Consider the following 25766-nt stretch of genomic DNA (forward strand, 5'->3'; position numbering starts at 1 on the left):
ATCTTGGTACAAAACAAATTAACACAACTTGCCTGCAGCTGACTCAATGGCTGTGGATAAAACATTCATTTTCCCGTCCTCGAAGGCCAACTTTGGAGCACCTGGACTATTAGCATCTTCTATGTAGTTCTTCTTGCAAAGGTCCATGTTTACAGAATCAGAGGATAAACTAGTGGAGTTAGAGTGAATTTCTAAATCCAAAATCTCCTCAAATGTCCAAGTGCTGGATTTTCCATTGACATTATTCGCCAAAACCCTTGGTTTATCGTCTTCATTAAAAGGGGGATAATCTTGGCTGGATAAAGCAGCGTCAGAATCCACATGACTGCAGTTAAAAAAACAAAAAACAAAGTAAATGTCTTCAAAAATAAGAACAGCTCTAAAAAATGGTAGTTAGAATTCAATATGTGTTTATGTATGCATATTTTAACTTGGCCATATTAGACTTCGGTGGTGCTCCAAGCATGTGAAAGCAATGGGTGAATTTTGCCGACACTTCAAATACAGAGAGTCTTTAAGAAGATATCTGATACTTGGGAGGGCATGTGTGTGGAAAGCAGCAAATTTACTATTATGCTTCCTGATTTTGTGATGTCACATAAATCTCTGTGAAGTGGGTACAAAATCACACAACTTCATTCAGAAGATCTGCATATAACTTCATTATAGACATATACAAAAATGCCTCTGCATTAAATAACATTTTTATTCCAAATAAAAAAAGCTTATCCGAACTACTGTTAAATCATTAGAGAACACAAAGATTTTGATGAAGGGAACACTGACCTGAATTCATTTGGAGGTACTGTTTCTAAAGGCTCCTCATTCTCTTTCTGCACAGAGCTTGGTTTGTCCCCATTAATAAATAATTCATTTTGCTCTGGGGCGGAAGCATCTGACAACAAAGGATCTACAGAAGTCAGAGCAGAAGATTCCATGAAGTCAGCCTTTCTCATCTCATCTGATTCCTCACACTGATCAACTCCATTTAGCTTTCCTAAAACAATGACATCTAAATAACTTTTGCTAAATATACAAGGAAATATTATATTTACATTCTAATAATAACAATCTTTGTTGTAATACTTTCAAGCCCAGAACCCCTTAACAAATGCTTTGGTCAATGGGACACTTTCTCCACCAGTCCATTGGCCTGATATGGTCCATGCTATCTCATTTACTTTAATAAAAACAATTGTGCATTTTCAGACCAAAAAACACGCGTATTGACCATCTTTTTCTCATACTCCTTAGTGTAGCATTGGCCTTAATACAACACATCTAGCTGCAGTCAAAACGAACCTGTTTTACAGATGTAAAATAACACACTGACATAATTAATAACGTATGTAAAGAGGAAGCTATTTGAATAATTATCTTGACGTAGAACTACACACTTTCACTTAGTGTTTATTTGGCACTTATTTTGCCTTGCTTCTCAGTCTTTAAGGGGAAAGGTATAGGCCTTCTCTTTTTACAAGTAATATATACTCCCACCACTATTACAAAAATATCATGCCTGCATATCACATACCATGCATATTTGCTTCAACATCAATCTCATCATCCTCATCCTCATCATCCTCCTCCTCCTCCTCAGGGTCTTGATCAGACCTATCTTCATTCTTTAGAAAAAGAACTTAAGATAACTTAAAGCAAAGTACCAGTAAAAGCAAACAATTTTTTTTACAGCCTTACTTTATATTTTAATTCTATATGTTTACTGAGCCATGTATGAAACTCTATCATGTTCACTAGGACATTAAAGGCCTCTTTCCTATATTGCTGCCTAGCAGAAATAAAATGTGTATATTATATATATTCATATCTGTTTGCTTTATTATAACTATGATTATGTCTAGTTAATACAGGCTTAGCCTGACCTTTTAGAGTAATGTATAATAATAAAAGCGTTACCTATAACTTTTGGCTGGCTGTCATGGTACAACACATTTACCTGGAATTACTTACAGCCAGCAAAATACCATAAATCTAAGCACATTTCGGTAGAAAAGTTTAGCATATACCATGTTGTGCAAAATGATTTACCCCTTTGGACTTTTTTAAAAATTTGTGTTACAGCCCGGGATTTCAATCACTCGATTTCCATGATATAAATAATAAAGGGCAAAAATAGCTGAATTCACTTGCTGGGCCAATATAAAAGTGCAAGGCATGGAGCAATATTAATTGGAAAGGCAGTGCACTCTCTGCTGTCCTGTGCCCCTTTCTTTTAAGCTTACTGTAACATTTTCACAGTAAAGCCAGACAATGTTGAAAGTGTGACGACCAGTAAGAAGAGAAGGTTGCTATAATATCAAGTGTACTTGTATACATTTCCTCTGTTATAAAACCACCTTTGACTGTAATTACAGTTGCACTGCTTTTGAGGTATGTTTTCAACAGCTTTCCACATCTGTATCCACATCTATGTCCACTCTACTAGAGAATGCACCAGGTATGCCATTAGCCTTAAGTACCAAAACCTTGTATTCTAAGTATCTTAACTGCCATTTGCTATACAAAGCAGGTCGTATAGCTATACATAGATACTTTCACTACTACGTATAGGCTTATGTATATTATTTGTATGAAGATCTTACTCTTCCATCCATTTGATCGGTCTTCCTAGTTCTTTTCATGATTTCTTCAATTCTCTAAAGGTAAACACAGAATTAAATTTAATTAGACCTAGAAGGCATCTGAAAATTGTTGAAAGAATACAGCAATATAACAGCATAGATTGTACATGTATGTGATAACTGATGCATACCAGCTGACAAAGAGGCACATTTATCAAAAAGGAGATTTTGTGTACTCACCGTTAAATCTCTTTAGTCACTTGGGGGACACAGGGACAGTGGGTATAGCTGGTACCAGTAGGAGGACACAGCAATATGAATAATTTCACTAGCTCCTCCTCCACAGGCTATACCCCCCAAGCAGGCAGAGCCCAGTCACTTTCTTACCAAAGAACTCTAGTAACGAAAATATAACTTGAATATAACTTGAACCTAATGAGGCATAATAATTCAGAAGTTACCAGACGATGTCTGATAGGCAGAATGCCCCTATCCAGGGAGGGAAGCCCTGTATCCCCCAAGCGACTGAAGAGAAAGATTTAACGGCGAGTACACAAAATCTCTTTCTCCAGTGTCAGCTTGGGGGACACAGGGACAGTGGGGCTGTAACAAAGCTGTCCCCGTGAATAGGGTAGGAAAGATAGACCTACGTGGAAGAAACCACTGCGGCTTGAAGTACCTTCCTGCCGAAGCGTGTCAGAAGCCGCAAAAGTGTCGGAATGGTAGAATTTCGCAAAGGAGTGGATAGATGCTTTGCACAAAAGGGCGCTGAGTTCTGATACTCGAAGCAATTGCCATTTGGAATATAGTTTTCCAGGTAAGCCACTGTAGAGGAATCGATGCCAACGGCTCAAACGGTGGACCTTGTGGGAACTGGTGTTTGAATTGGTGGGGCTATGTGAGCCATCCCTTGCAGAAAGGTTTTGACATCCGATAGGAGGGCCAAACACTTCTAGAATAGAATAGAAAGGGCCGAGACCTGTGATTTAAGCGATCCCAGAGATAATCCCATGGATAGTCCTTCTTGTAAGAATTAGAGGAGATTGGGAATAGAAAAACATTCAAACTGCCTCTCATGCTTGGTACACCATCCCTGGTATGTGTTCCAAACCCTGTTATAGGTCTTTGCCGACAGGCTTGCGGGCTGCCCGCATTATCTTTACCACTTTGTCAGAGAACCCTTTGCTCTTTATAATGTGGGTCTCAAGAGCCACGCCGTCAAGTTGAGATTTTGAAGCTTTGGATGATGAATGGGACCTTGTGAGAGAAGGTCCGGCAGAAGAGGAAGACTCCATGGTTCCTTTATCAAGAGGTTGAGAAGATCCGAGAACCAAGTTCGCCTTGGCCATCTGGGAGCTATGAGGATGAGTGTTGTCTGTTCTCCTTGGAGCTTTCTGATCATTCTTGGAATGAGAGGAAGTGGTAGAAAGGCGTAAGCAAGCTGGAAATGCCATTTTGATGTTAAAAAAAGAATTTTGTTACTTTCCGGTTTTGCCGGTTGGCCATCAGGTCCACCTCCGGTACTCCCCATCCCGCTGTTATCCAGTGGAATATCTCTTCCTTTAGTGGCCATTCTCCTGGTTCTAGAGATTGTCTGCTTAGGAAGTCTGATTCCCAGTTTTGGATCCCCGGTATGTATATGGTGGACAGCAGTGTTTGGTTGGCTTCCGCCCACTGGAATATGAGCTTGACCTTGTTCAGAGCCCTTCTGCTCCTGGTTCCCCCTTGGTGGTTTATGTAGGCAACTGCCATGGCATTGTCTGATTGGACCATGACAGCTTGTCCTGTCAGATCCCTCTGCTAAGGCCTGAGGTGGATTGCCCAGCTCTCAAGAGGGTTGATTGATAATGTGCTCTCTTCCGGTGTCCATAGACCTTGCGCTGCTCTGCCCTCCAGTACCGCTCCCCAACCGAAGAGGCTTGCATCCGTTGTTAGGATGCGCCATTAAGGATTTCTGAGTGGTCTGTCGGTGGCAAGGTTGGTTACCCTTAGCCACCAGAGGAGGGATGACCTTGTCTTTCTGTAAATGTGGAGTATCTGAAAAAGCGATTTCTTTCTCCAGGTTGATAGTATGTTCCACTGTAGGTCTCTGAGGTGGAACTGAGCCAGTGTGACTGCCTCTATCGTCGAGACCATTACTAGCCCTTTCGTGCAGAATCTGGCTGTGTGTGACTGCTTCACTCTGTGTATTAACATGTGGAAATGCATCCCCAGAAAAATCATAGACTGACTTGGGTTGAGGGAGGTTTTGTCCAGGTTGAGACACCATCCCAGCTCCTGAAGTGTTGTCATGGTGAGGCATAGCGCTCGCTGTGCTTCTGGAGCCGAGGGTGCTTTGATTAGTAGGCAGTAGCTACGGAGCTACTGCCATGATGATCTTTGTAAATACCCGGTGGGCTGATGTCAGCCCAAACGGGAGTGCCGTGAATTGGAAGTGAAGGTTTTGAAAGGCAAAGCGTAAATATTTCTGATGGGGAGGGAAAATGGGAATATGCATACGCATCCTTTATGTCGAGCGATAGCAGGAATTCGCCTGGGGCCATTGCTGCGATGACAGAGTGTAGTGATTCCATCTTGAACCTGAGTGGGCGGAAGAACTTGTTCAACTCCTTGAGGTCTAGGACTGGCCGAAAGGAATTGTCCTTCTTGGGTACTATAAACAGGTTTGAGTACTTCCTTCTGGAGCAATTTTTGGAATACCCCACTTTTGGTTGGCTCCTGAGACAGTCTGGACATGAAGCGTCGAGCAGTGAACTCTAGCCCCGGGTTAGAATCTCGTGAACCCAGACGTCCCGGGTGAGAGTGTGCCATGACTCGCTGAAATGGCGTAGCCTCCCCCCTATGGCTCCCTGGTCTGGAAGTGGCAGCGGATTGTCATGCTAAAGTTGGCGTGTCTGTATTCTTGGTAAAGGTCTTTCTGCTCTGCCAGGAAGATCTAGCCTTGCCCCCCCCAGCGGCCTCTACCTGAAGACTGATGGCATGGGGGGGAAGATCTTGTTTTGTGAGCCACGAAAAAACTTCCCCCTGCAAAAGGAAGATTGTGCCTTTGGTTGTGGCAGAAGAGTGCTTTTACCACCTGTAGCTTGACTTATGGTCTTGTCCAGGTCTGGCTGAAAAGTAGTTTTCCCTTGAAGGGTATAGACATTAGTGACTTCTTAGAAGAAAGGTCTGCTGACCAAAGTTTCAGCCAGAGAGATCGGCGTGCCACTAATTACTAATCTAATCACTTCACCGAAGTAGTCAGATGCTTCTTTAATTTGTGAAGCCCACCGAACCAACTCCTGGCGTGGTGCCCCTTCCTGGATGGCCTCGAAGAGAGACTCTGACCAGGATTGCATGGCTCTGCTAACACAGGCTGTGGCTAGCGCTGGTCGTAGGGAGGTGCCTGTGGCCGAGAAGGTCGAGTGTATTAATCCCTCAATTTTCTTATCTATGGCATCCTTGAAGGATGAGGCATCCGGGACTGGTAGTGCAGTGTTCTTGAAAAGTCGGGACACTGTAGCGCCGACTGAAGGAGGTGTGGACCACTTCTCTGAGGCTTCAGCAGGAAATTGGTAGAGCTTTTGGAACCGATGGTTCGCTTCGAAACGCCTTTCTGGCTTGTCCCACTCCTGTTGAATTATTTGGTCTAGCTGTGAGTGAGAAGGAAAATTCTGAGAAGTCTTGCTATGTCTATAGTGGGTTACCCGACTCAGAAGATGTTTCAGGTTCCTGGAGGTGCAGCGTGGTTAGGACTGCAAGGATTAACAAGTCTATTGCCTCGGAGTGTGGGGGAGTCTGCTCCTCATCTTGATCACTCAGCAATAATTTGCCCTCTGAGAGAATTGGTTCTGGAGGGAGGAAAGATTGATCATGGTCGTCGGCCTCACTAAAAAATATTTGGTGCCAATTTTTAAAAATCAGTCATAGATAACAATTAGTTGCAGTATTCTCCACAGAAAACAGAACATTTCCCAGAACAAAATCATTCAAATACAGAGCTAAAAGAGAAGAAACCTATGCAATAGGAACTTTAGCGAAATGGAGACAAAAAATTCAGACATACACTGGTTTTAAGTATAACTACCCTCCATTACCCTCCCTTATCCCAATTTCCCAGGACCCCCCCCCCCTGTTCAAAGTTAATTCGCCACATAATTGATTAGTAAAATGTAAACATCTTGTACTTGATACTGCAGCACATCTGTAAATGTCGATGTTAAGCCTTGTCATGTATTTACTGACTGTATCTCTGTTATTTGGATTTAAATAAAGGCTATACAATAAAGTACTGGAATATAGATATTGCCGTAACTGAGACAAGCACCATAGAGGTCAAAATTAGCAGGAAGACACTGAAAACAAAAATATACTCCCATCACTTTCAGTCCCTATAAATATAATAAAAGGAAGATAAACCCTACAGAGTATATTAATTCTTAGAATTTCATTGATTGCAGTATTGTTTGATAACAAAATACACAAGTAAACAAAAAAACACACAGATGAGGTGATGTCTACCTTTTTCCTCTCAAGTCTTTCCTGCATATTTTGCTGCATGAGCTTCTCTCGCTCATGCCTTTGTTTCTCTGCTTCTTCAAGGGCTTTAGCTTCTGCTTCCTCCTTCTAAATACAGGGAATTGTACAGCTTGATCATTTTATAAAATGTACATTACAGTTATAATTCACAGCAAATTCTTTGAAACTATGTAGCATAATTCTATGGCCATATGTATATGTAATGAAGGCATATACTGTAAAATGAATTCCCACATACAGCAAACACCATACCTCCAAATTTTATACATACTGGTGCTAAATGCACAAATACATTAAATGGTTTTACGAAGGTAACATGAAGATGATAATAAAGGAACCTAGGTTTCATTGAGTCTGTGACCCATAGTGTGTTTTTCCTACATTTATGCACCATCTTAATTTAAAATCATACCTGTTGCTGAAGCTCTGCCAAGCGCTCCTGTTGTTCAATTTCCTTCTGGATTCTCTGTTCCTCTGCCTTTCTTTGCTCCTCCTCTGCCTCTAGTTTCATTGTTTCTTCTAATATTTTGGCTTCTTCTATCTGTTTAGCCTTTTCTTCTTCTGCTTTCTGAGCCATTTCTTCCTGTTTTACTCTGTTAAATAGCAAGTTTATTTTGTTACTTACCAATAAATTGTGATTAATCCACAATAAATGGCATACCAAAATAAAGCCAATAACTTAATAAAGCAGAGTATTATTCACTAGTAATAATTTAGGTCAAACATGTTTATAAAACCAGTTTAATACTCACGCAAACCCAAAACTATACTGTATTTACATTCCCTCATATTACACTGTATAACATCCAAGGAATCAATACAGGTGAACAGAAAAAGCATAGAGTTACAAAAAGTGAAAGCTATTCTGTTATATCACTAGAAGGCTAATACTTCTTCTGTGGTGATGTGTTTATTTGTAGAAAAGCATTTGTGTATTGTTAAATTCATTAGGTGACATAGAGACACAATCCTCCAGGTGGTAGGGTGTCCATTTTATTAATAAAAAAATAAATAAAAAAAAATAAAAAAGAATGACTGACAAATACATCTCACATCACATAACTAATAAGTCCCACAGGTACCATGGGGAGGAAGATCCTGTTGCTTGGAGAAAGGACACTAAAAGGTTAAAGTAGCTCCTCCTCCTCCTGGCTTTATCTCCACCGATCTGACTGAAGAAGAGATGATGAGCCCTACCAATTGCCCATGTGAAGAGAAGGAGCGCCTCCCCATGCAAGCTAAGCACGGTATGAACCACCTGCTGTTTGAATTTGTTGGTATTTGAACAATAACAATTATATATATTAACTGATCAATGTTAACTTGAACTAATACAGGGAGGGAAGGCCTGTGTCCCCCAATGTAGGACAAGAGAAAAGGATTTAATGGTAAGTACAAAAATCTATTTTTCTCTTGCCTAGATTGGGGGACACAGGCACCATGGGGACGTCCCAAAGCTACCCATGAGGGCGGGACTTTTTACCCCTAGTGTCCTCCTGAAGCTCACTTCGGCTGAGGCGAATGTATGCACCTTGTAGAATTTGCAAAAGGTGTGTGTGTATGACCACTATGCAGCCCTACAAACTGTTCTGCTGAAGCCTGGTGGTGAACCGCCCAAGAAGGGCTGAGTGAACGAGTAGAATGAGCTGAACCCGGAAGGGTGTGGCCTTACCTCGTACCTCATAGGCCTTCAAGATTGCTGACCTAATCCATCTCGTAATGGTGGCCTTAGATGCCTTAAGGCTTTTCCGTGGTCCTTCTGGTAAGACAAAGAGGTTGTCCACCTTCCTTATGCTCTTGGTAGCCCTGGTGTATGTTCTGAGAGAACAAACCACATCTAGGTTGTGTAACTTCTGTTCCAACTTTGTCTTTGGTTCTGACACCACCTTAGGAAGAAAATCCGGGGTAGGTCTCAACACCGCCTTGTCCTGGTAAAAAAATCAAAAATGGCGGACAACAGGATAGAGCTGCTAGTTCAGAAACTCGTCTAGCCAAAGTGATGGCTAAGAAAAACTACCTTAAGAGTCAGCAGAGTTAATGGAATTGAATCCAATGGCTCGAATGTTTGCTCCTGCAATACGGAAAGTACCATATTGAGATCCCAGGGAGGTATTGGATGACGGTATGGAGGTATCATCCTCAATGCTCCCTGGAGAAAGGTCTTGATGTTGGGCAGTATTGCAAGCTGCTTCTGAAAAAGGATAGATAAGGCCGATACCTGAACCTTCAGTGAGCTGAGCGCCAGCACTTTGTCTTAACCCTCCTGAAGGAATAACAATAGGCTACCTTCGTCCGAAGACTGTGGGTCTTTGGCTTTAGATTCACAACAGGATATGAATGTCCTCCATACCCTGTGGTAGATGCATGCCGAGACGGGTTTTCTGGCCCTTAGTAAGGTCGGTATGGCCTTTTTTGGAACTCCTGATCTGGCTAGGATTAGGGCTTCAAGTGCCAAAGTGCCGTTAAAACCAGCTGTGGTGAATTCGGGAGGAGGATCAGTCCCTGAGATAACAGATCCCTTCTGTCTGGAAGGTGGAATGGTGCGTCAACTGATAAACTTATGATGTCTGCGAACCAAGTGCGGCGTGGCCAGTAGGGTGCCACTACAAGTGTTTCTACCCTTTCTTGTCTTATCTTCTTGATTGTCCTTGGCAGAAGTGCCAGCAGTGGGAAGACGTATGCTAGGTGAAACTGCCACGAACCACCAGTGTGTCCACGGCTAGGGCAAGCGGGTCGTTGCTTTTTGCGATGAACCTCAGAAGCTTGTTGTTGTACCTGGATGCCATTAAGTCTACTTCCGGAGTGCCCCACCTTGCCAGAATCAAACCTCTGGGTGTAGGCTCTACTCACCCTGATCTAAGGTCTCTTGGCTGAGAAAATCTGCTATCGAATTGTCCACTCCTGGGATATGAACTGTGGAGATAGCTGGTACTGTGTTTTCTGCCCACAGAAGAATTCACTGTGCCTCTGCGAGGGCTGCTTGACTCCTTGTGCCTCCTTGGTGGTTGATATAAGCCATAAGCTGTTACATTGTCTGACTGTATTCTTACAGGTAGATCTCAAGTCTGTCTGACCAGTGGAGCAATGAGAGGTGGATTGCTCTTAATTCCAGGATGTTGATAGGGAGTAGTTGTTCTTTCTGTGACCAACGTCCCTTGGACTCCCAATACTACTCCCCAACCTTGTAGACTGGCATTTGTTATGATGACTGTCCACAAGTGATTGGGGAAGGGTTTTCCTGACTGAAGTGTTGTTGATCGAAGCCACCAATTGATTGAGGTTCAAACTAGTTCTGATAAAGGAATCCTGCGGTTTAGGTCCGCCCGGTTCCTCCTCTGGTGTGGAGTATCAGTCTCTGTAAGGCTCTGGTGTGCAGCTGCGTGTATGGAATCGCGGGATGACACCATAGTCCCCAGCACGCTCATGGCAATCGTAAAGGTAACCCTTTCTGCAGAGCTGACAGGAGCCCCTGCTTTGAGGTGATCTTGGATTGGGGAAGGAAGGCTCTTCCACAAGCCCTAAATATTCTGTACTCTGAGAAGGTTGAGTCGAGATTTTTGGAAGTTTATCTTGTTCTTCCCTATTAGAGACAGTGAGGCTGGAAACGCTCAGTGCTGGAGATAGATGCGGATCCAAAATGGCCGCCAGAGAGGTTTTCCGGGCTTTGGTAAGTACCTTAGTAAGATGGCGCGTGCGCAATGACATAGGCACATCGCCAGATAGTGGCGCGAAAGGTCGCTGGGAAATGGCGCTGAGAACACGGGAAGGAAGATAAAAATGCGGTTACAGGCGCAAGAGGGAGAGGGATAGAAGAAGCTGTGTCCTATGTCGCCCTGTAGGGAATTCTCTGTCAGAGAACAGAAAGTGAAACTAAATGCCTAGGGAAATCTTTATCAGAGAATAGCAGTGAAAGTGAAACTAAATGCCGTTCTGCAGAGCTGACATGCAGCAAGTAATGGGGGGAGGGAATGGACTTACCTCCTCGTGCCAGCCAGGAATGCTCAATAAAAGGTGTACCCTCCGTTGTGGCTACTGGTGGAGCTTGAATCAGTTGCCCAGGGTAGTGTGGGGGGAGCACCCCAGCCTGCAGCCTCCAGAGAGAGCAGGAAGGCTACAGAGCATCTTCAGATCAGATGTCCTTGGCTGGAGGGGTTCTGGAAGAGAAACACTGACCCCAGTAGTGGCATGATACTGAAATCTGTACCATTGCTCCCAGCCACAAAGTGTCCATCCTCCTTCTGAGGACACTAAAAGAAAACTAAGGATTGAGGAGGTAGGCAGGGATGAAGCCCAGAGCAGGAGGAGGAGCTACTTTAACCTTTTAGTGTCCTTTCTCCAAACAACAGGATCTTCATCCTCATGGTGCCTGTGTCCCCCAATCTAGGCAAGAGAAAACTCATTAAGATCTTTTTTGGCGATTCTTCAGATTTTCTTCCCAATTCCATGTGGATTTTTCACAACAGAACAAATTGGGGTGTAGTCTACTAGATGGAGAAATAGGTCAAAAGAAAGAAGCCAGCAATATCAAGACAGCAGGAATGTGATTTGTATCACATGCAGAGCCCCCTAAATCTGGCCCCAGCCAGTACAGAGAAATAAAATGTTCTCTTGTATATGCATTCTACTGAACTAGGCAAAGGAATGATTTTATCATAAACTGTCTTATGTATCCACTTTGAGATTAGCCTGATTTGGGCACCAATGTGCTTGGGTAAAACAGGCTGAACAAATCGTTCAGGCCTTGAAAGACATGCCCATTGAGGACCGTATCAATGATACTGCTGTGGTCATAGCACAATAGTATTTTCAAAACTACACAATAGATATCTGCCTGTTTTTTCACCAGTCTTCCTGAAGACTCATACACAGTCCAAGAAGATTCCAACTCAAGCAAAGTCATCAGCTTTAATTGGCCCAGGCGTCGCCACTTTAGAATTTAACAGCGAGGAGTATTTTCTGCTCATGCTTTCCCCTCATACTAATTTCTCCATAACTATAACAGCATAAACTTATTTGAAGCAGTATGTTGCTCCACAATGCACTTTAAATATCATTGGACAGAAAAATAACTTACTTTTCTTCTTCTTGTCTTTGAATTCTTTCCTGTTCTTCTCGTTCTCTCTGTTCCCGTGCCAGACGTCGTTTTTCAGCCAACATTTTAGCAGCCTCCTCAGCAGTTGTGCTTCCTGAATTATTTTTACAATTGGATTCTGTAATAATAAAAATATGCAGAAACTGCAGCTGTAAAACTCTGCCTTGAATTTAAAACCTGACAACATTTTCAGTCCAGTATTTAAACAAGCAATAGTGTATATAGCAATAGTGTATTGCGATCTATGAATTCTGCTCCCGCTCTTCTGTTTTCTTATCAATACCACGAAGAAGAATTGGTAATAAAAAGGCTGTAAAAGGGAACAACTGTAATGACATTTCATTGTAATTTTTTGCTGTTTAATGTCAGCAAATAAAATTCCTGTGTTTGTTTAATTGAATGTATTTAATTTATATAAAAATACATGTATAAATTCTTTATTCATATTCAGTAAAAACAAAAATTACAAAATATCCCATAACCTTTTTTATCGTTCATTGTTTCACACTCAAAAATAAAATTACATTACCATCTTTGGTCTTTGGTGTGCCACTGGCGTTTTCTTTCTCTGAGGTCTGTAAACTTTTTGGCTCAGCTAGGATTTCTTGAGTCTTTTCCTTTGGTTTGGTTTCTGTTTCTGCACTTTTTTTGGCAGCATTTAAGACATTGGGTGTAAGTGACGGGCGTTGTATTGGAACAGGTTTATTTGTCACAACAGGTGAGGAAGTTCTCTGTTTTGTCACAACCGGAGTTGAAGAAGGGTTCTTTTGAACCTTTTTACTTAAAAAACAACAAAATAAACAGATTAAGACACTTGGGTGCCACTAAGTAAGACAATTTAAATAAAAAAATATGAAAAAATCACAAAGAACCCAACTGATTACATATTTCTTAGTTACATATATAAAAAATACAGGACAAGAACCAAACTACATATAAGAAATGGTACACAACTCAAAAATTGTATAAGTAGTTATGGAACTATAATGCCCAATATCTCTGTAAAAGATTAATCCTAGTCTAGGTCCAAAGAATGAATGGGGACATGGTTAAATAGTAGGAGATTGAGTACAATGATATCCTTTTGTGCAATGAACTAGGTCGAAAGCAAAACACTGGGTCCTATAGAATTCAGCAGAAGGGGTTTTACCAATTATACTTAAAACTGATCTTTCAAACAGTATCTTTATTACAAATAAATACACACTCAAACAGATATTTGTCAGGAGCTATCTTAAAAGTAAAAATGGATATATGTTGCTGGAAAAGTGCTCATAGACCAATAACATTTTGTATAGTCACTCTTTTCTACAATGGCAGCTTTAAATCTTTCATGGTTAGGTGTGAAGGTTGCCTTTTTGTCAGAACTGTTCTACCATAGGCAAAATGGCAGACGCAAGAAATAAATATATTAAAATAAAAGTAGGGATATGCAACTGCTCAACCTGCTGACGTGGACAAAAGACAGAAAGTATCCATTAATGCATTTAAGGTAAAGGGGTCGGAAGTTTGTGGTCAACTGTGTCATTGCAGGATTCTATGATGCAAAATTCTCATTCAAATTTTGAGTATAATAATTTACAGCACTGTATCTGTTTGTTTAAATGGGCAAACAATGGCAAACCTGCCACTTTCATTAATAGGATTTTAGACACAGGATTCATGCCTCATGCATCCTACAGACATTTAGACAACTTCATATCCGACTTCCTACTGGATGGATAAAATAATAAACCTAATGATGTATTTGAATATCTGTAAAATTAAAGAAATATGCATTTATGAATAACTTTTTGTGAGCATCTGCTTAACACATACTTTTCAAGTGTTGGAGACGGTGGTCGTTTTGCTGTGTTAGCAGGAGATGGTGATCTCCTTCGAGAATTAATAAGAGCAGGAGATGGTGGGCGTTTTCCCAAAGAAGGAGGCGACTGTTTTAGATGCTCAGACTTCTAGCAGAGACACAAGAATCTCAGTTACCAGAGAAATGGACAAAAGAAATGAACTACAGTGCTATGTCAGGCACCTAATCTTTAGAAAGTATCAAAGGGGAACTATCATGAAAATTTAATATAAGCTTCAGCATACTGAAATAAGAAACTTTGTAAATACAATCATAAAAAATTCTTTACTGTTTCTGAAATAATCAAGTTTATATTGACTATCCCTCTCTCAGCATCTGTTTCTCTTCATTCTGTCTTCATGCAGCAGTTGTGTGTCAGATAATAATTGACAGTTAGATCCAATATATCTTATAGGGGGCTTATTTTGCCTAGATGTATTAGAGCTCACTCTATAAAAATCACCAGACATCATGTCTCTCTACATGCAGGATTTGTGCAAAAGGCAGTTATTTTGTTTGTACTGGAATCAGTTATTTGAGTGAGCGCTAATTCATCTGCTAGGAAAGGAAGTACCCACTATAAAATATATATATATCTGACAACCAACTGCTTCATGAAGAGAGAATAAAGGAACACAGATGCTGAGAGAGGAATATTGAAGATAAACTTGATTATTTCACAATCAATGCAGAATATTTAATTCATTGTATTTACAAAGTTTCTTATTTCAGTATTATAAAGCTTAAATGTTAATTTTTGCGATAGTTCCCCATTAAATATAAAAATCCACAAATATTGAAAAAATAAATGTAGCATCCACAGTATAAATTGTATACGATCAATATAATAGGGTGGAAACCAAAAAGCATTTAAAATTCTTTTGAAGAATTTGGATTCATTGCCACATCTGTCATTAGCTTAGATATTCACTTGTCTACCATAATACAATAAATATATCATGTGGTATATGGAATAAGAGAAGCACATGCAAAGGATATGAAAAGCAATAACAAAAACACCACCACTGTATTTTTTGGTCATATTGCCAAGGCATGTGCATTATAGGATTATGGCGTTGCTCACATTTAATGAAAGTACAAGATATATACACCACACTAAAGAACAGAGCAACAAAACATTTCCTACCTGGGAAGGATCTGGGGTAGCAGTAGAAGGTGAAGAATTCTGTGGCGACTTCAATCTGTCAATGCTTCGGCTTCGCAACGGACCTTTAGGGACGGAGGGTGGGGTATTGATGGTAGTTGCTGAAGCTGAACGAGGACAGAGGTGAAATTCTGTAAAGTTAAGAATTTGACAGGACAAAACAGAAAGCCAAGAGCAGATCATACCAGAGGAAAGGAGAAAAAGAGAGAGAAAGAGACTGTGTATTAGAAACTGCAGAGAAGCTCCCAACAGGAAGCATGCAGTGCAGCGGTCAGACACCCAACAAGAACACCACAATTTAGTGTACATAAACAAGACAATCAAGAAGAAAGACCCCCTTAAAAGGTTGATCAAACTTGAAGAAAGGCCACATTTATTGACACCACATAAGGGCTTATTTGGAAGGTCCGGCTTTTCTTTTGAAAGAAAATACATCTACCTACTTGTCATTCAGTAAGTTGCCAAGTACAACTAAATAGCTGCAAAGCATACATATACATGAGGATAAATCTTTATTTAGCTTGTTTGTTGAAAATACCATTTTTCTTGTAACTGCAGTGCATCTGTTTCAGGTGCATCTACAAGTCTTCAAGAAGCTGCAAAACTTATCAGTAACTGAACTTCTGAATGTTCTTATGTTCTAAAGGTATGGGTTTGACATTAACTATCTTTGTGGTGCTCTGTAAATGTGCATCAGGTGATTTTATTAATTGTCTTATCATAAAGAAGCCAGGTTACCTCCAAAGGCAATGAAAAAATAACACTAGAGCAGTGATTAAACTAGAATTAATGGAGGAGTCATTCCTTGTGATGCACCTTACAGTACACAGAATATAAAAACAGCATCAGACATTCAAATGCTTCCCAAGGAGCCATAAGACTAGGCGATAAACTGGTCCTGGTATTACCTGGTGACTCTTTTCCATCAGATGACAGCATGGCTGCACTCTTACTCCTAGCTAGAGACGACTGTGTGGGGGCGAGGAGGCGACTGATTATGCTACTGTCTAAAGGACTGGTTGGGGGTCGATGTGCTATATGAACAAACCAAATAAGATTGTCAAAAAAACATTCCATACTATCAATTAAAAAGACAAAAAGAGAGGGAAATGGGAAAACAAGCAAAGAACACATATGAAAGATGCAGTTCACTTGAAATTTTACTTTTAATATGTTACAGATAGTGATTCTTAGAAAATTTGCAATTTGACATTTTTCATTGTTTCTAATGTAAACACCCAAATACTTTGATTCAACAGTTTAAATTTCAAAATGGGGAGGTGCAGAACAAAGTCAGATTAGGCAAACGCCACAAAAAAAATGCAAATTATCTTAGAATACAACTATCGACATCATACAAATAATTATTTCAAGATAAACACTTCTATTAATGTCAATGCAAAAAATAAGGGAAAATGAATGAGGAAAACAATATAAAAACCAATGGCAGTAAATGCTTTTAGGGATGCAGGCTAAAACAGACAATTTTTAGTAACAAGGAAAGGAAAATAAACATTTACAAAGCAAATTGTAAGTGTATATAGATATTTAGCATTATTTTAGCATATTATGGTACACAATACACATGCAGTAAATATTTCAGACATTGATAGTGGTCAGGACACAGCTGGAAAGGAAAAGCTTTATGAGGTAGGTAGCTGAATGCAACGGTCACTAAAATGCAAAGCCCTAATGTTAGAATAAACAAAAGCAATAAAGGTTAGTTCACATAAACACATTTTCAGTAGTGCAGCATTGCCATCTTAAATCCTCATTAACAGACAGCAGCAACCTGTTTTTAGTAAATGAAGAAACATAGCAAGACTTTATTAATGGAGTAGTATAGGCTTTAAGTATATTCAAAACAGTTAACAGACACCTGTTTTGTCTTCTTTCTTCACATTATCTACATAGGGTGAGGTCGAAGGATTATTACTCAGTCTGCTAAGGGATGAACTTCTCTTCTGATTGGCTCCACCTAAACACCAAATCAATACTATACCATCTGCATAAAAATGTAATGCACATTATCATTCTTTCCTTTTAACACACAGGTTTGTTTCTGAGGAATTGAGAACGCAGGGAATACCAAACAGGGCTTTATGCTCAACACTACTCACAGATGCATATTGTACTGCAATATAACCAGCATCTTCAAATTGCTTATAGCTAGTCAATAGATTCCCCTAGGGCAGTACTGTCCAACTGGCTGCCCACGACCCCCCCCCTTGTGTGACCCCCACATGAAAGTATGCCTGCTATGACTGCTTACCTTGTGTAAGCTTTAAAAGGTATCAGTACTGAGACTGGCCCTGCATTGTTTACACCTAAAATTCAGACTATAATCACCTGTTTTGCTCATACTTGTATTTCAGCCTGCATTGTTCACACCTTTATGTTTACACTTCTTAAGACCTGTACTGTTTACACTTCAGACCCAGACTGAAAGTGCCCTCATTCTTCTGTTCACACCTCAAATGACTGCAGGGGCCTGATATGTTACCCTGTATCCTGCTGTATTCTGCCTGCCCTATGCTCCCTGTGTGTGCCATACTCTGCCTGCAAAATGCTCACTGTGTGGGTATCTCATACTCTGCCTGCCCTCTGCTCCCTGTGTGTGTGTCATACTCTGCCTGCCCTAGGCACTTTGTGATATTGGAAATTAGTTTCAAAGTGCCCCCAAAAAAACTCATAGTACTTGCATTAACGTATATTGAAACCACTGCCAGCAAAAGTCGGGCCTGTAAATACTTTTGTGTTCTTGTCCAGGAAAAAGAGATTACTAGTCAATTTTCAATACAGTATGTATCCTGTTTTTATGCTACATAACGAGGCACTGAAACTACCTGAAAAGCCTCATGTGCCATTATCCTTGGACTGCAGAATGAATAGGCATCCATGCAGAGCACAATGAGCCCGGAAACACAAACAAAAAACATCATCATCAGGAACAACTACACATTCACACAGCAGCAAGACCTTTTACACAGCAGCACTGTAACCAGGAACACATTCTTTTAGATTGCAATGTGACCTTGTCAACCATTCATTTAAAACACACCAAGAAAAGTATCTGCTAAACTCCTTGAATGGAAGGATGACCCTTTCTTCACCATCATTTTATAACCCTCCCCCCGCAATATTAAAAATGGTCATAAAGAAATACACTCTGACTGCAACACCTACGCGCAGTACATAAATCAAACAGCAGCATGGTCAGACATGACCTTAACATTCATACAGCACATAAAACAATATGTTATCTGCAAATTGCACCTTTCTTTTCCAAGTTTGAGACTCTAGGTGAGTGTGGCTGTGAATTTAGAGTAGTTTTATTACTTAATCTGCTTAATGAAGAACTTCTCTGTTTGGTACCTGAAAAAGTGAAAAGATCACAACACATTGACATTAGACAAGCCTGTAGATGATTTTTTATTAGCAAAGAGAATCTAGTTAATACAATTAATCCATACATTGAAGGCTAAAAGTAAAAAAAACTGTTTCATCGATTAATAAATAGAAAGTGACACTGATGTGCATGGCTGTCCTGGGAAAAATATAATACACCCATATAAAAATACACAGTGCCTTGTAAAAGTATTCAGACAATTAACCCGTTCTCTGGTTTTACTGAACAAATCCTACACTTATCTCAAGATAAAACATTTAAATATACAACCCTATTTTCAAAAAAGTTGAGACAGGGGAAAGACATTCCAAATGAAGTAAGTACTGGGAGATGGAGAGAGAGGGATTAATACGATTTTTTAAAGAACAGCATATAAACTGTTTTTAAAGGAGAAGGAAAGCTACAGAGGCATTTTATTGCCAATAGATTAGCTACAATAGTGCAAGCTAGGATGCTATATTTATTTTGTAGGATGTTTGAGCATACCTGATTCAAAAGCTCTAGAAGCTCTCTGTTTGTTTAGGATAGCAGCTGCAGTATTAGCTTGGTGTGACATCACTTCCTGCCTGAGTCTCTCCCTGCTCATTTATAGGTCTGGGCTTAGATTACAGCAGAGAAGGGAGAGGAGCAAACTGAGCATGCTCACGCCTGGGGCAAGGAGGTTTAAGATGAAGGCAGGAAGTCTGATACAGAAGCCCATGTATACACAATAGAAGGAAAGAAATGCAGTGTTTCTTTTGACAGAGGACAAAGAGCAGCACTACTTTCAAGGAGCACGCAAACTAGGAACCAGGGCCAAACAAATTCCTGTTAATCGTTCCACTCTTTCTGGCCATCCACTCTTGGGAGGCAGCACATCGGATGTGATGTTACTAGACATAGCAGCCTCCAACTCCACTACACTACTCTGTTTTCAGCTTATGTAATGAGCAATCAGGGGCAGCTCTGGGGAAATCATTAGATGTGGTCTGGGAAGGAAAAGGGGGGCTCTGAGGATCTCCTCCGTTAGACAGATTACACTTTTTTCTTCTAAAGTAAAATATAAATTGTATATATATATATATATATATATATAAATTATGTTCGTTTAAAAAAGAACAAAAAAAAACAAACTGCTGTTTTTGCTGCCAGGAAGACAAGTAGAAATTAACACACAGACATAACACACAGAGTTTAAAAGTATACATATCAGGGCATGTATTAAGTCGGCAGAATATAAATCAGTAAGTATGTTACCTTTGTCAGGGTTTTGAAGGGTGGCAGATGAAGAAGACAAACGCTTGTGCATTACACTCTCTGCCTGTTTAAGGTTAGTAGTTGAGGTGGAGCGTTTACCTGTACATGGCAGGAAAAAAATATATAATTTAATTATACTTAATTTATGTAGTGTGAGTGAGAAACAATCCAAAATGCAAGACATTACAAAAAGCATGCTAGGACTATACAAAAACTTTTTTGTAAGGATGGGTATGCTCAGACAACATGCAACTCAGCATAACAATATAAAACAGCCTGCATTTTTTTTAAAGTTATTTTGCAGCATTAGTTTCTTTGGGTTTAATAAAGGGGTATCCTTCTGTTGATATAGTAGTGCAGATTGTTAGAGGTTAACATACAAGGGGCAGAAAGTTATCTTGTTTAATAAATACCACCAGATCCACCTTTATCTTCATTGTGAGGGTCTGTGGGGGAATGGGCTTTTTCAACTATATCTACAGGACTAGGAGAATTATTTCCAGTTGTACCTGAACAGGAACAAAATATAAAAACAGATACAAATTGTAATATTTACAAATCTAACATATAGTGAACAAAACAACAGGGTGCATTTGGTAATTCAAGCACAAGCCAAAAAAACATGGCAAAACTGCAGCCATGCAATAACAGCTAACAACGTTAACTACAGGATTATTATACAATACAGTTGCATCTGCTTCAATATATAGAGCGACAAGCATCTTGAAATTAACATCTGCCATGAGGAAGTATTACTTGGGAGCTCTCTTTGCACGTTTCACATACATGTGCAACTAACTAGCAACAAATGAAATGCCTGCTAATGTAGTTTTCCAACTGTGAACATCAGCACACTTAGGGGCACTGGTAAAGCTCACACTGCTAAACTGGTAATTGCAGTTTTACTGGAATTCTGTGAAATTATGTATTAAGGGTAAAAAAAACATGGTTATTTTGTGCTTTTCACACTAGTATTATAAAATAAGCCCTTATTTTTGGAGATTTATACGCTCAAGTTTCTCTAGCATCTAAATAAAAAATGGCCTAGTAGATGCCAAAATTTTACCCATACATTTACATTTAAGTTATTGGCAGATTATTGCATGTTTGGCGCTAAAAGTAAGATACTATTTGCAAAATAGCACTTGGAAGAGAAAAGACTGCACTGTATCGCTTGCTTTACCTATTTAATAGCATCTCCACTTTGAATATTCTCATGTGCAATCCATATACATTATCTATAACAATTTGATAATTGATAATACCTAAAACTGTATGTTTAGAAATGTGATGATCTATTAAGCAGAATGAGGCCTAGTTTATCTAGGGAAAAAAATCTCATAGCTGTTGAGGGCTAATCGCCTCCTCTTTGCGGTGACTAATCTCCCTGAACGCCTTCCCTCTGTCTTGCGCCGGCTATAATGAAAGTTCACCTGCGGCATGGCACACGTGGCGCTTCGTATTCCGAAGTTTCCTCGTGAGGCAACTTTGGGCGATTTCAGAATACGAAGCGCCGCATGTTTGAACATTTTGACATGTAATGGAAAATTAGGAATATGAAATATGTGAGAAAACGGATTGTTTTTCCTCTGATTGTGGAGTGTATTTGTTTTGGTATGCTGTTAGTATTTAGTGGAACTATAATAGATTATATATCTATGTCTTTTAATTTAAACCTTGTTTGTGCTGTATACTAAAATGAAACATTCCTGTTTCCTAACTTAAGAACCTCTAAACAAAAGGCACATGTGCATTATGAACACATAAGCAGAGGGTTATTGTAGTACATGACAGCTCGGTCTATAGGGAAATTGGTCAGGAGGTAAAAGTTTTTCCAGGTTTTAAGCTTTCCACATCCAGACAACAACAAATTGGCCTGGATGTGCTGCCTGTTTCCATTTAAAGAAAAAAGGAAAGGTTGTGGGAGCACTCCATAGCTAAATAAAAATGTACTAAAATACAATGGAAGTGCTACTGACCTGGCCAAATTAGCTACAGACATAGAGAAAAGAAGAGAAATGGATCAATGCACATTCCCTGGTCACCTGTCATATAAGTAATCTATGCCAATGCATGTATTTACAAAGACAGGGGTTTTTTAGTTACAAAATTATGATCATAAGATTGATTAGCCACCATACCACGTCAAGGTAAAACCCATATGGCGGACCCTAACTATTTACCTCTGGTCATAATATCAAATGCTAAAGCCTCCCGGCATAAGAGCATTACCTGAAATAAAGGTTGTAGCACACCCACACCCGTCCCTAAATGGTGGAACAATTCCTTTGGAAATGGGTGTTGGTCTGGGCAGTTTCTCTCTCTTAAAAGCCGCAAGCGGGGGAGGATTAATCTCATGGAACCAATGAAAGCTAATGGCAGGGGAGGACTAAGCCCTATGATTGAAACCAATGCTAAGGTCGGGAGACCTTTATTTCAGGTAATGCTCTTATGCCGGCTTTAGCATTTGATATTATGACCAGAGGTAAATAGTTAGGGACCACCATATGGGTTTTACCTTGATGTGGTATGGTGGCTTATGATTAAGTGTTTATAACATGAAATGCATAAGGCTGTGGACACAAACTTTCTTCACTTTGAACTATTGCCCGGTGGAAGTTTGCCTTCATTCAGTGCCTGCTCCTAATTGGTTTTTCGTTCAATCTTATGATCGTAATTTTGGAACTAAAAAAACCCTGTCTTTGTAAATACATACATCTGCATAAGATTACTTATATGACAGGGAATGTGAATTGATCAATTTCTCTTCTTTTTCTCTATGTCCATTTAAAGAAACACAGGGAATTGATTAAAGGGCCGTCACCATTACTTTATATACAAGATGTCCTATTCTTAGCAACTTTTCAACTGGCCTTCAGTTTTTATAGTTTAATTATTTGCCTTCCTGTTCTGCCTCTTTCCAGCATTTATAGAAGGATCATTGACTCTGGCAGCCAAAATACTACAGCCTTGTGAGGCTACAGTTTTGTTACTTTTTAATATTTATTTTTGTTTTCAGGCCCTTTACTATTTATCTTCCAACCTCTCCTTGGTTGCTTGAGTGAAATAGTCTCAAGCAACCAGATAGCTGCTAAAATTTCAAATGGGAGAGCTGTTTAACAAAAGGCAAATCTCAGACTGTGACTATTTACATCATACTAAAAGTTAGTTAATGTGTAGACAAGCTATCCCTCCAATATGAAACATAGAATCTCTTTCCCCCATAAAAATACCATAGTAGATTCTAAGTTCTATGGCACTACTAGGTTTGGGGACTACACATGCACAGAAAACATAGTCTGTTTGAAAGTCTGCTGACCTTACATGTGAAAATGCTGGAGCACAGGGAGGGCTACCCTGAAGATCAGAGCAGTATAAAATGCTAGAACTGGGTGCAACTATACAGGAAGATTTTTTAAAAAAAAACTGCAGTAGTGAGCGACCCTGGCAAGCAGACAACACTTTGCAGATTGTTAAGAGCCATAAGAGGCCAATAAAATTAAAAAAAAAAAAAAAAAATAAAGAAGACCAACTGAAAAGATCCTTAGAATACACCCATCTGTAACATACTAAAAGTTCTTGCTTCCTTCTTGCTCTCCTAGGCTACATTCCCTCTAAGTTGTGAGTTTGTGGGAGACACAACAAATTTTGGTGTGCACAAAGAATTTTGTGTGAAAACACAACATTTGGTTTAAATTCTGACCTGGGCTCACAGTTTTTGAAATCTGTGCACACAAGTTAAAAAAAAAAAAGTTTTACAATAGCCTGTGTAGCAGGTGTGGTCATATGTGCCATATGTGTTCATATGTTTTCCTTTCACAGCACTCAGTCCATGAGGTAAATATAAAAGGAACAACGTCAGACAAATATTTGTCTAAATGTTTGCTTTCCACTGCCAAATTGCATATTCATGCACAAAGGAAATCCTGCAACCGAGACCAAGGGGAGTACCGAACGGATATAGTAGGTTTAATTTATCTTGACATTCTACTTTTAAATTTAATGTACATTTCACAAGACATTTATTGCAAAAAAATTGAATTAAAAAATACTTTTCAAAAAAAAAAAAAAAAAATAGCCAGTGACTTTTACAGTCCACGATAAGGCTGAAAGAAAAAAAGAATCTTTACTCTATATCTATATATATATATTTTAGTCTACAGAGTCACTGCAATCTTGGGTGACTATAGATACAATACAACAATATTTCTAGGTAATAGGAATATTAATAATTCACATTACATCCACAATTATACAGTAGATGTTTTAAGTGGCATTGTTAATATATGTCACTCTCTTAAATAAAAAAAAAAAAAAAAAGAAGAGACAAGCATATTCAGTTTTACAAGAAAGACTTTAATGTGTATTTTTGAATTTTTATCTCCATAAATTATTTAAGGTTCAGGCTGTCTAACAAAAAACATTAGATTATTACCATATTTGAGATCACCATCTTCCACAGATCCACCACCCCAAGACCATCTCTTCTGTCTCTGGTCAAGGTGGCTGCTGCGCTCAAGGGTTCTCCTTACATTAGCTTCCCGCCGTTCCTGCCATTAAACAATCCGATTATGCAACCTTGGAAAAGTCTTAAAAGAGAACTAAAGCTTAACTAAAGAAGTAGCTAGAAGTGTTGTAAATTATGTTTAGGGCTTCTGTACCAGCCCAATCCAACCACAGCCCTTTAGCAGTAAAGATCTGTGTCTCCAAAGATGCCCCAGTAGCTCCTCATCTTCTTTTCTGCTGATTCACTGCACATGTTCTGTGCTGCTGTCACTTACTGAGCTTAGGGACCACCTCACAATATATAGCACATATAGAATATAAATGTCCCAATATAAGGCTGATTAGTAATTAGGGATGCACCGAATCCAGGATTCGGTTCGGGATTCGGCCAGGATTCGGCCTATTTCAGCAGGATTCGGATTCGGCCGAATCCTTCTGCCTGGCCGAACCGAATCCAAATCCTAATTTGCATATGCAAATTATGGACGGGGAGGGAAATCACGTGACTTTTTGTAAAAAAACAAGGAAGTATAAAATGTTTTCCCTTCCCACCCCTAATTTGCATATGCAAATTAGGGTTCGGATTCGGTTCGGTATTCGGCCGAATCTTTCACAAAGGATTCGGGGGTTCGGCCGAATCCAAAAAAGTGGATTCGGTGCATCCCTATTAGTAATACAGACAATTACTACATGGCAGCACAGAAACCAGTGCAATTAGCATCAGAATATAATAATCAGCCCTGTAGCATCATCTTATATTACAGGCTAACCTCATTTTCTGCTTGATAATTTGCGACAACCCGAAGCTTCTCAACAGCTGCTCAGAGCCCACTGAGCATGTGAGTGTCACAGACACTTTCCAAGATGGTGACCCCCTGTGACAAGTTTGAAGTCCTGGATCATTGCTGCCATTGAGAAGCTGAAACTTTAGGCTGGTACAATACGCTCAGTATATAAAATTAAATTTTAGACATTCATTTTTAGGGTTTAGTTCTCCTTTAAAGAGCTTTACATTTAGAAACACTTGTAACATGTTATAGATTAACCATGCTGGCCTGTAGCTGAAAATGCTTTGTGGTTGTGTGGTCAGTGACTCTAGCAACCAAAAACCTCAATTCCATCCTTATTTGGATTTTTTAAAGTTTAGCCTTTTCTGTTCAGACACTCAATTACCGGTAATCATATTCTGCTCTGACTTTATGGTTTATTAAGCTCTAGAAATCGAACAGTAGTTCAAATTCAAAGCCCGACAGTTGCACATAAAGAAAATAATTGAAAACCTTAAAAAACGAAGATCAATTGTGAATTGTCATTGGTTAGAATGTGGCAATTCAAACATTGGTAAACCAAGCTAAATAGAGGTTGAAGAAACCCATACAGCGATCCTTTTATTGCGTCTTCAGTTTTCACATTTC

At 39.6% G+C, this 25766-nt stretch overlaps 1 protein-coding gene across 1 annotated transcript in view; it reads right to left on the reverse strand.

Moving 5' to 3' along the window:
- LOC108698493 (ensconsin) overlaps positions 1–25766 on the reverse strand; it is a 53901-nt gene that overhangs the window by 3566 nt on the left and 24569 nt on the right. Inside the window, 16 exon segments of the mRNA XM_018230012.2 lie at positions 33–325; positions 787–997; positions 1535–1625; positions 2604–2657; positions 7083–7187; positions 7513–7693; positions 12175–12310; positions 12722–12972; positions 14011–14144; positions 15183–15331; positions 16109–16234; positions 17080–17178; positions 18477–18575; positions 19846–19944; positions 20259–20354; positions 24281–24395. Of these exon segments, the coding sequence (XP_018085501.2) occupies positions 33–325; positions 787–997; positions 1535–1625; positions 2604–2657; positions 7083–7187; positions 7513–7693; positions 12175–12310; positions 12722–12972; positions 14011–14144; positions 15183–15331; positions 16109–16234; positions 17080–17178; positions 18477–18575; positions 19846–19944; positions 20259–20354; positions 24281–24395 (2239 nt within the window).

The sequence above is a fragment of the Xenopus laevis genome, chromosome 8L (genome assembly GCF_017654675.1).
Source record: "Xenopus laevis strain J_2021 chromosome 8L, Xenopus_laevis_v10.1, whole genome shotgun sequence".
Lineage (NCBI taxonomy): Eukaryota > Metazoa > Chordata > Amphibia > Anura > Pipidae > Xenopus > Xenopus laevis.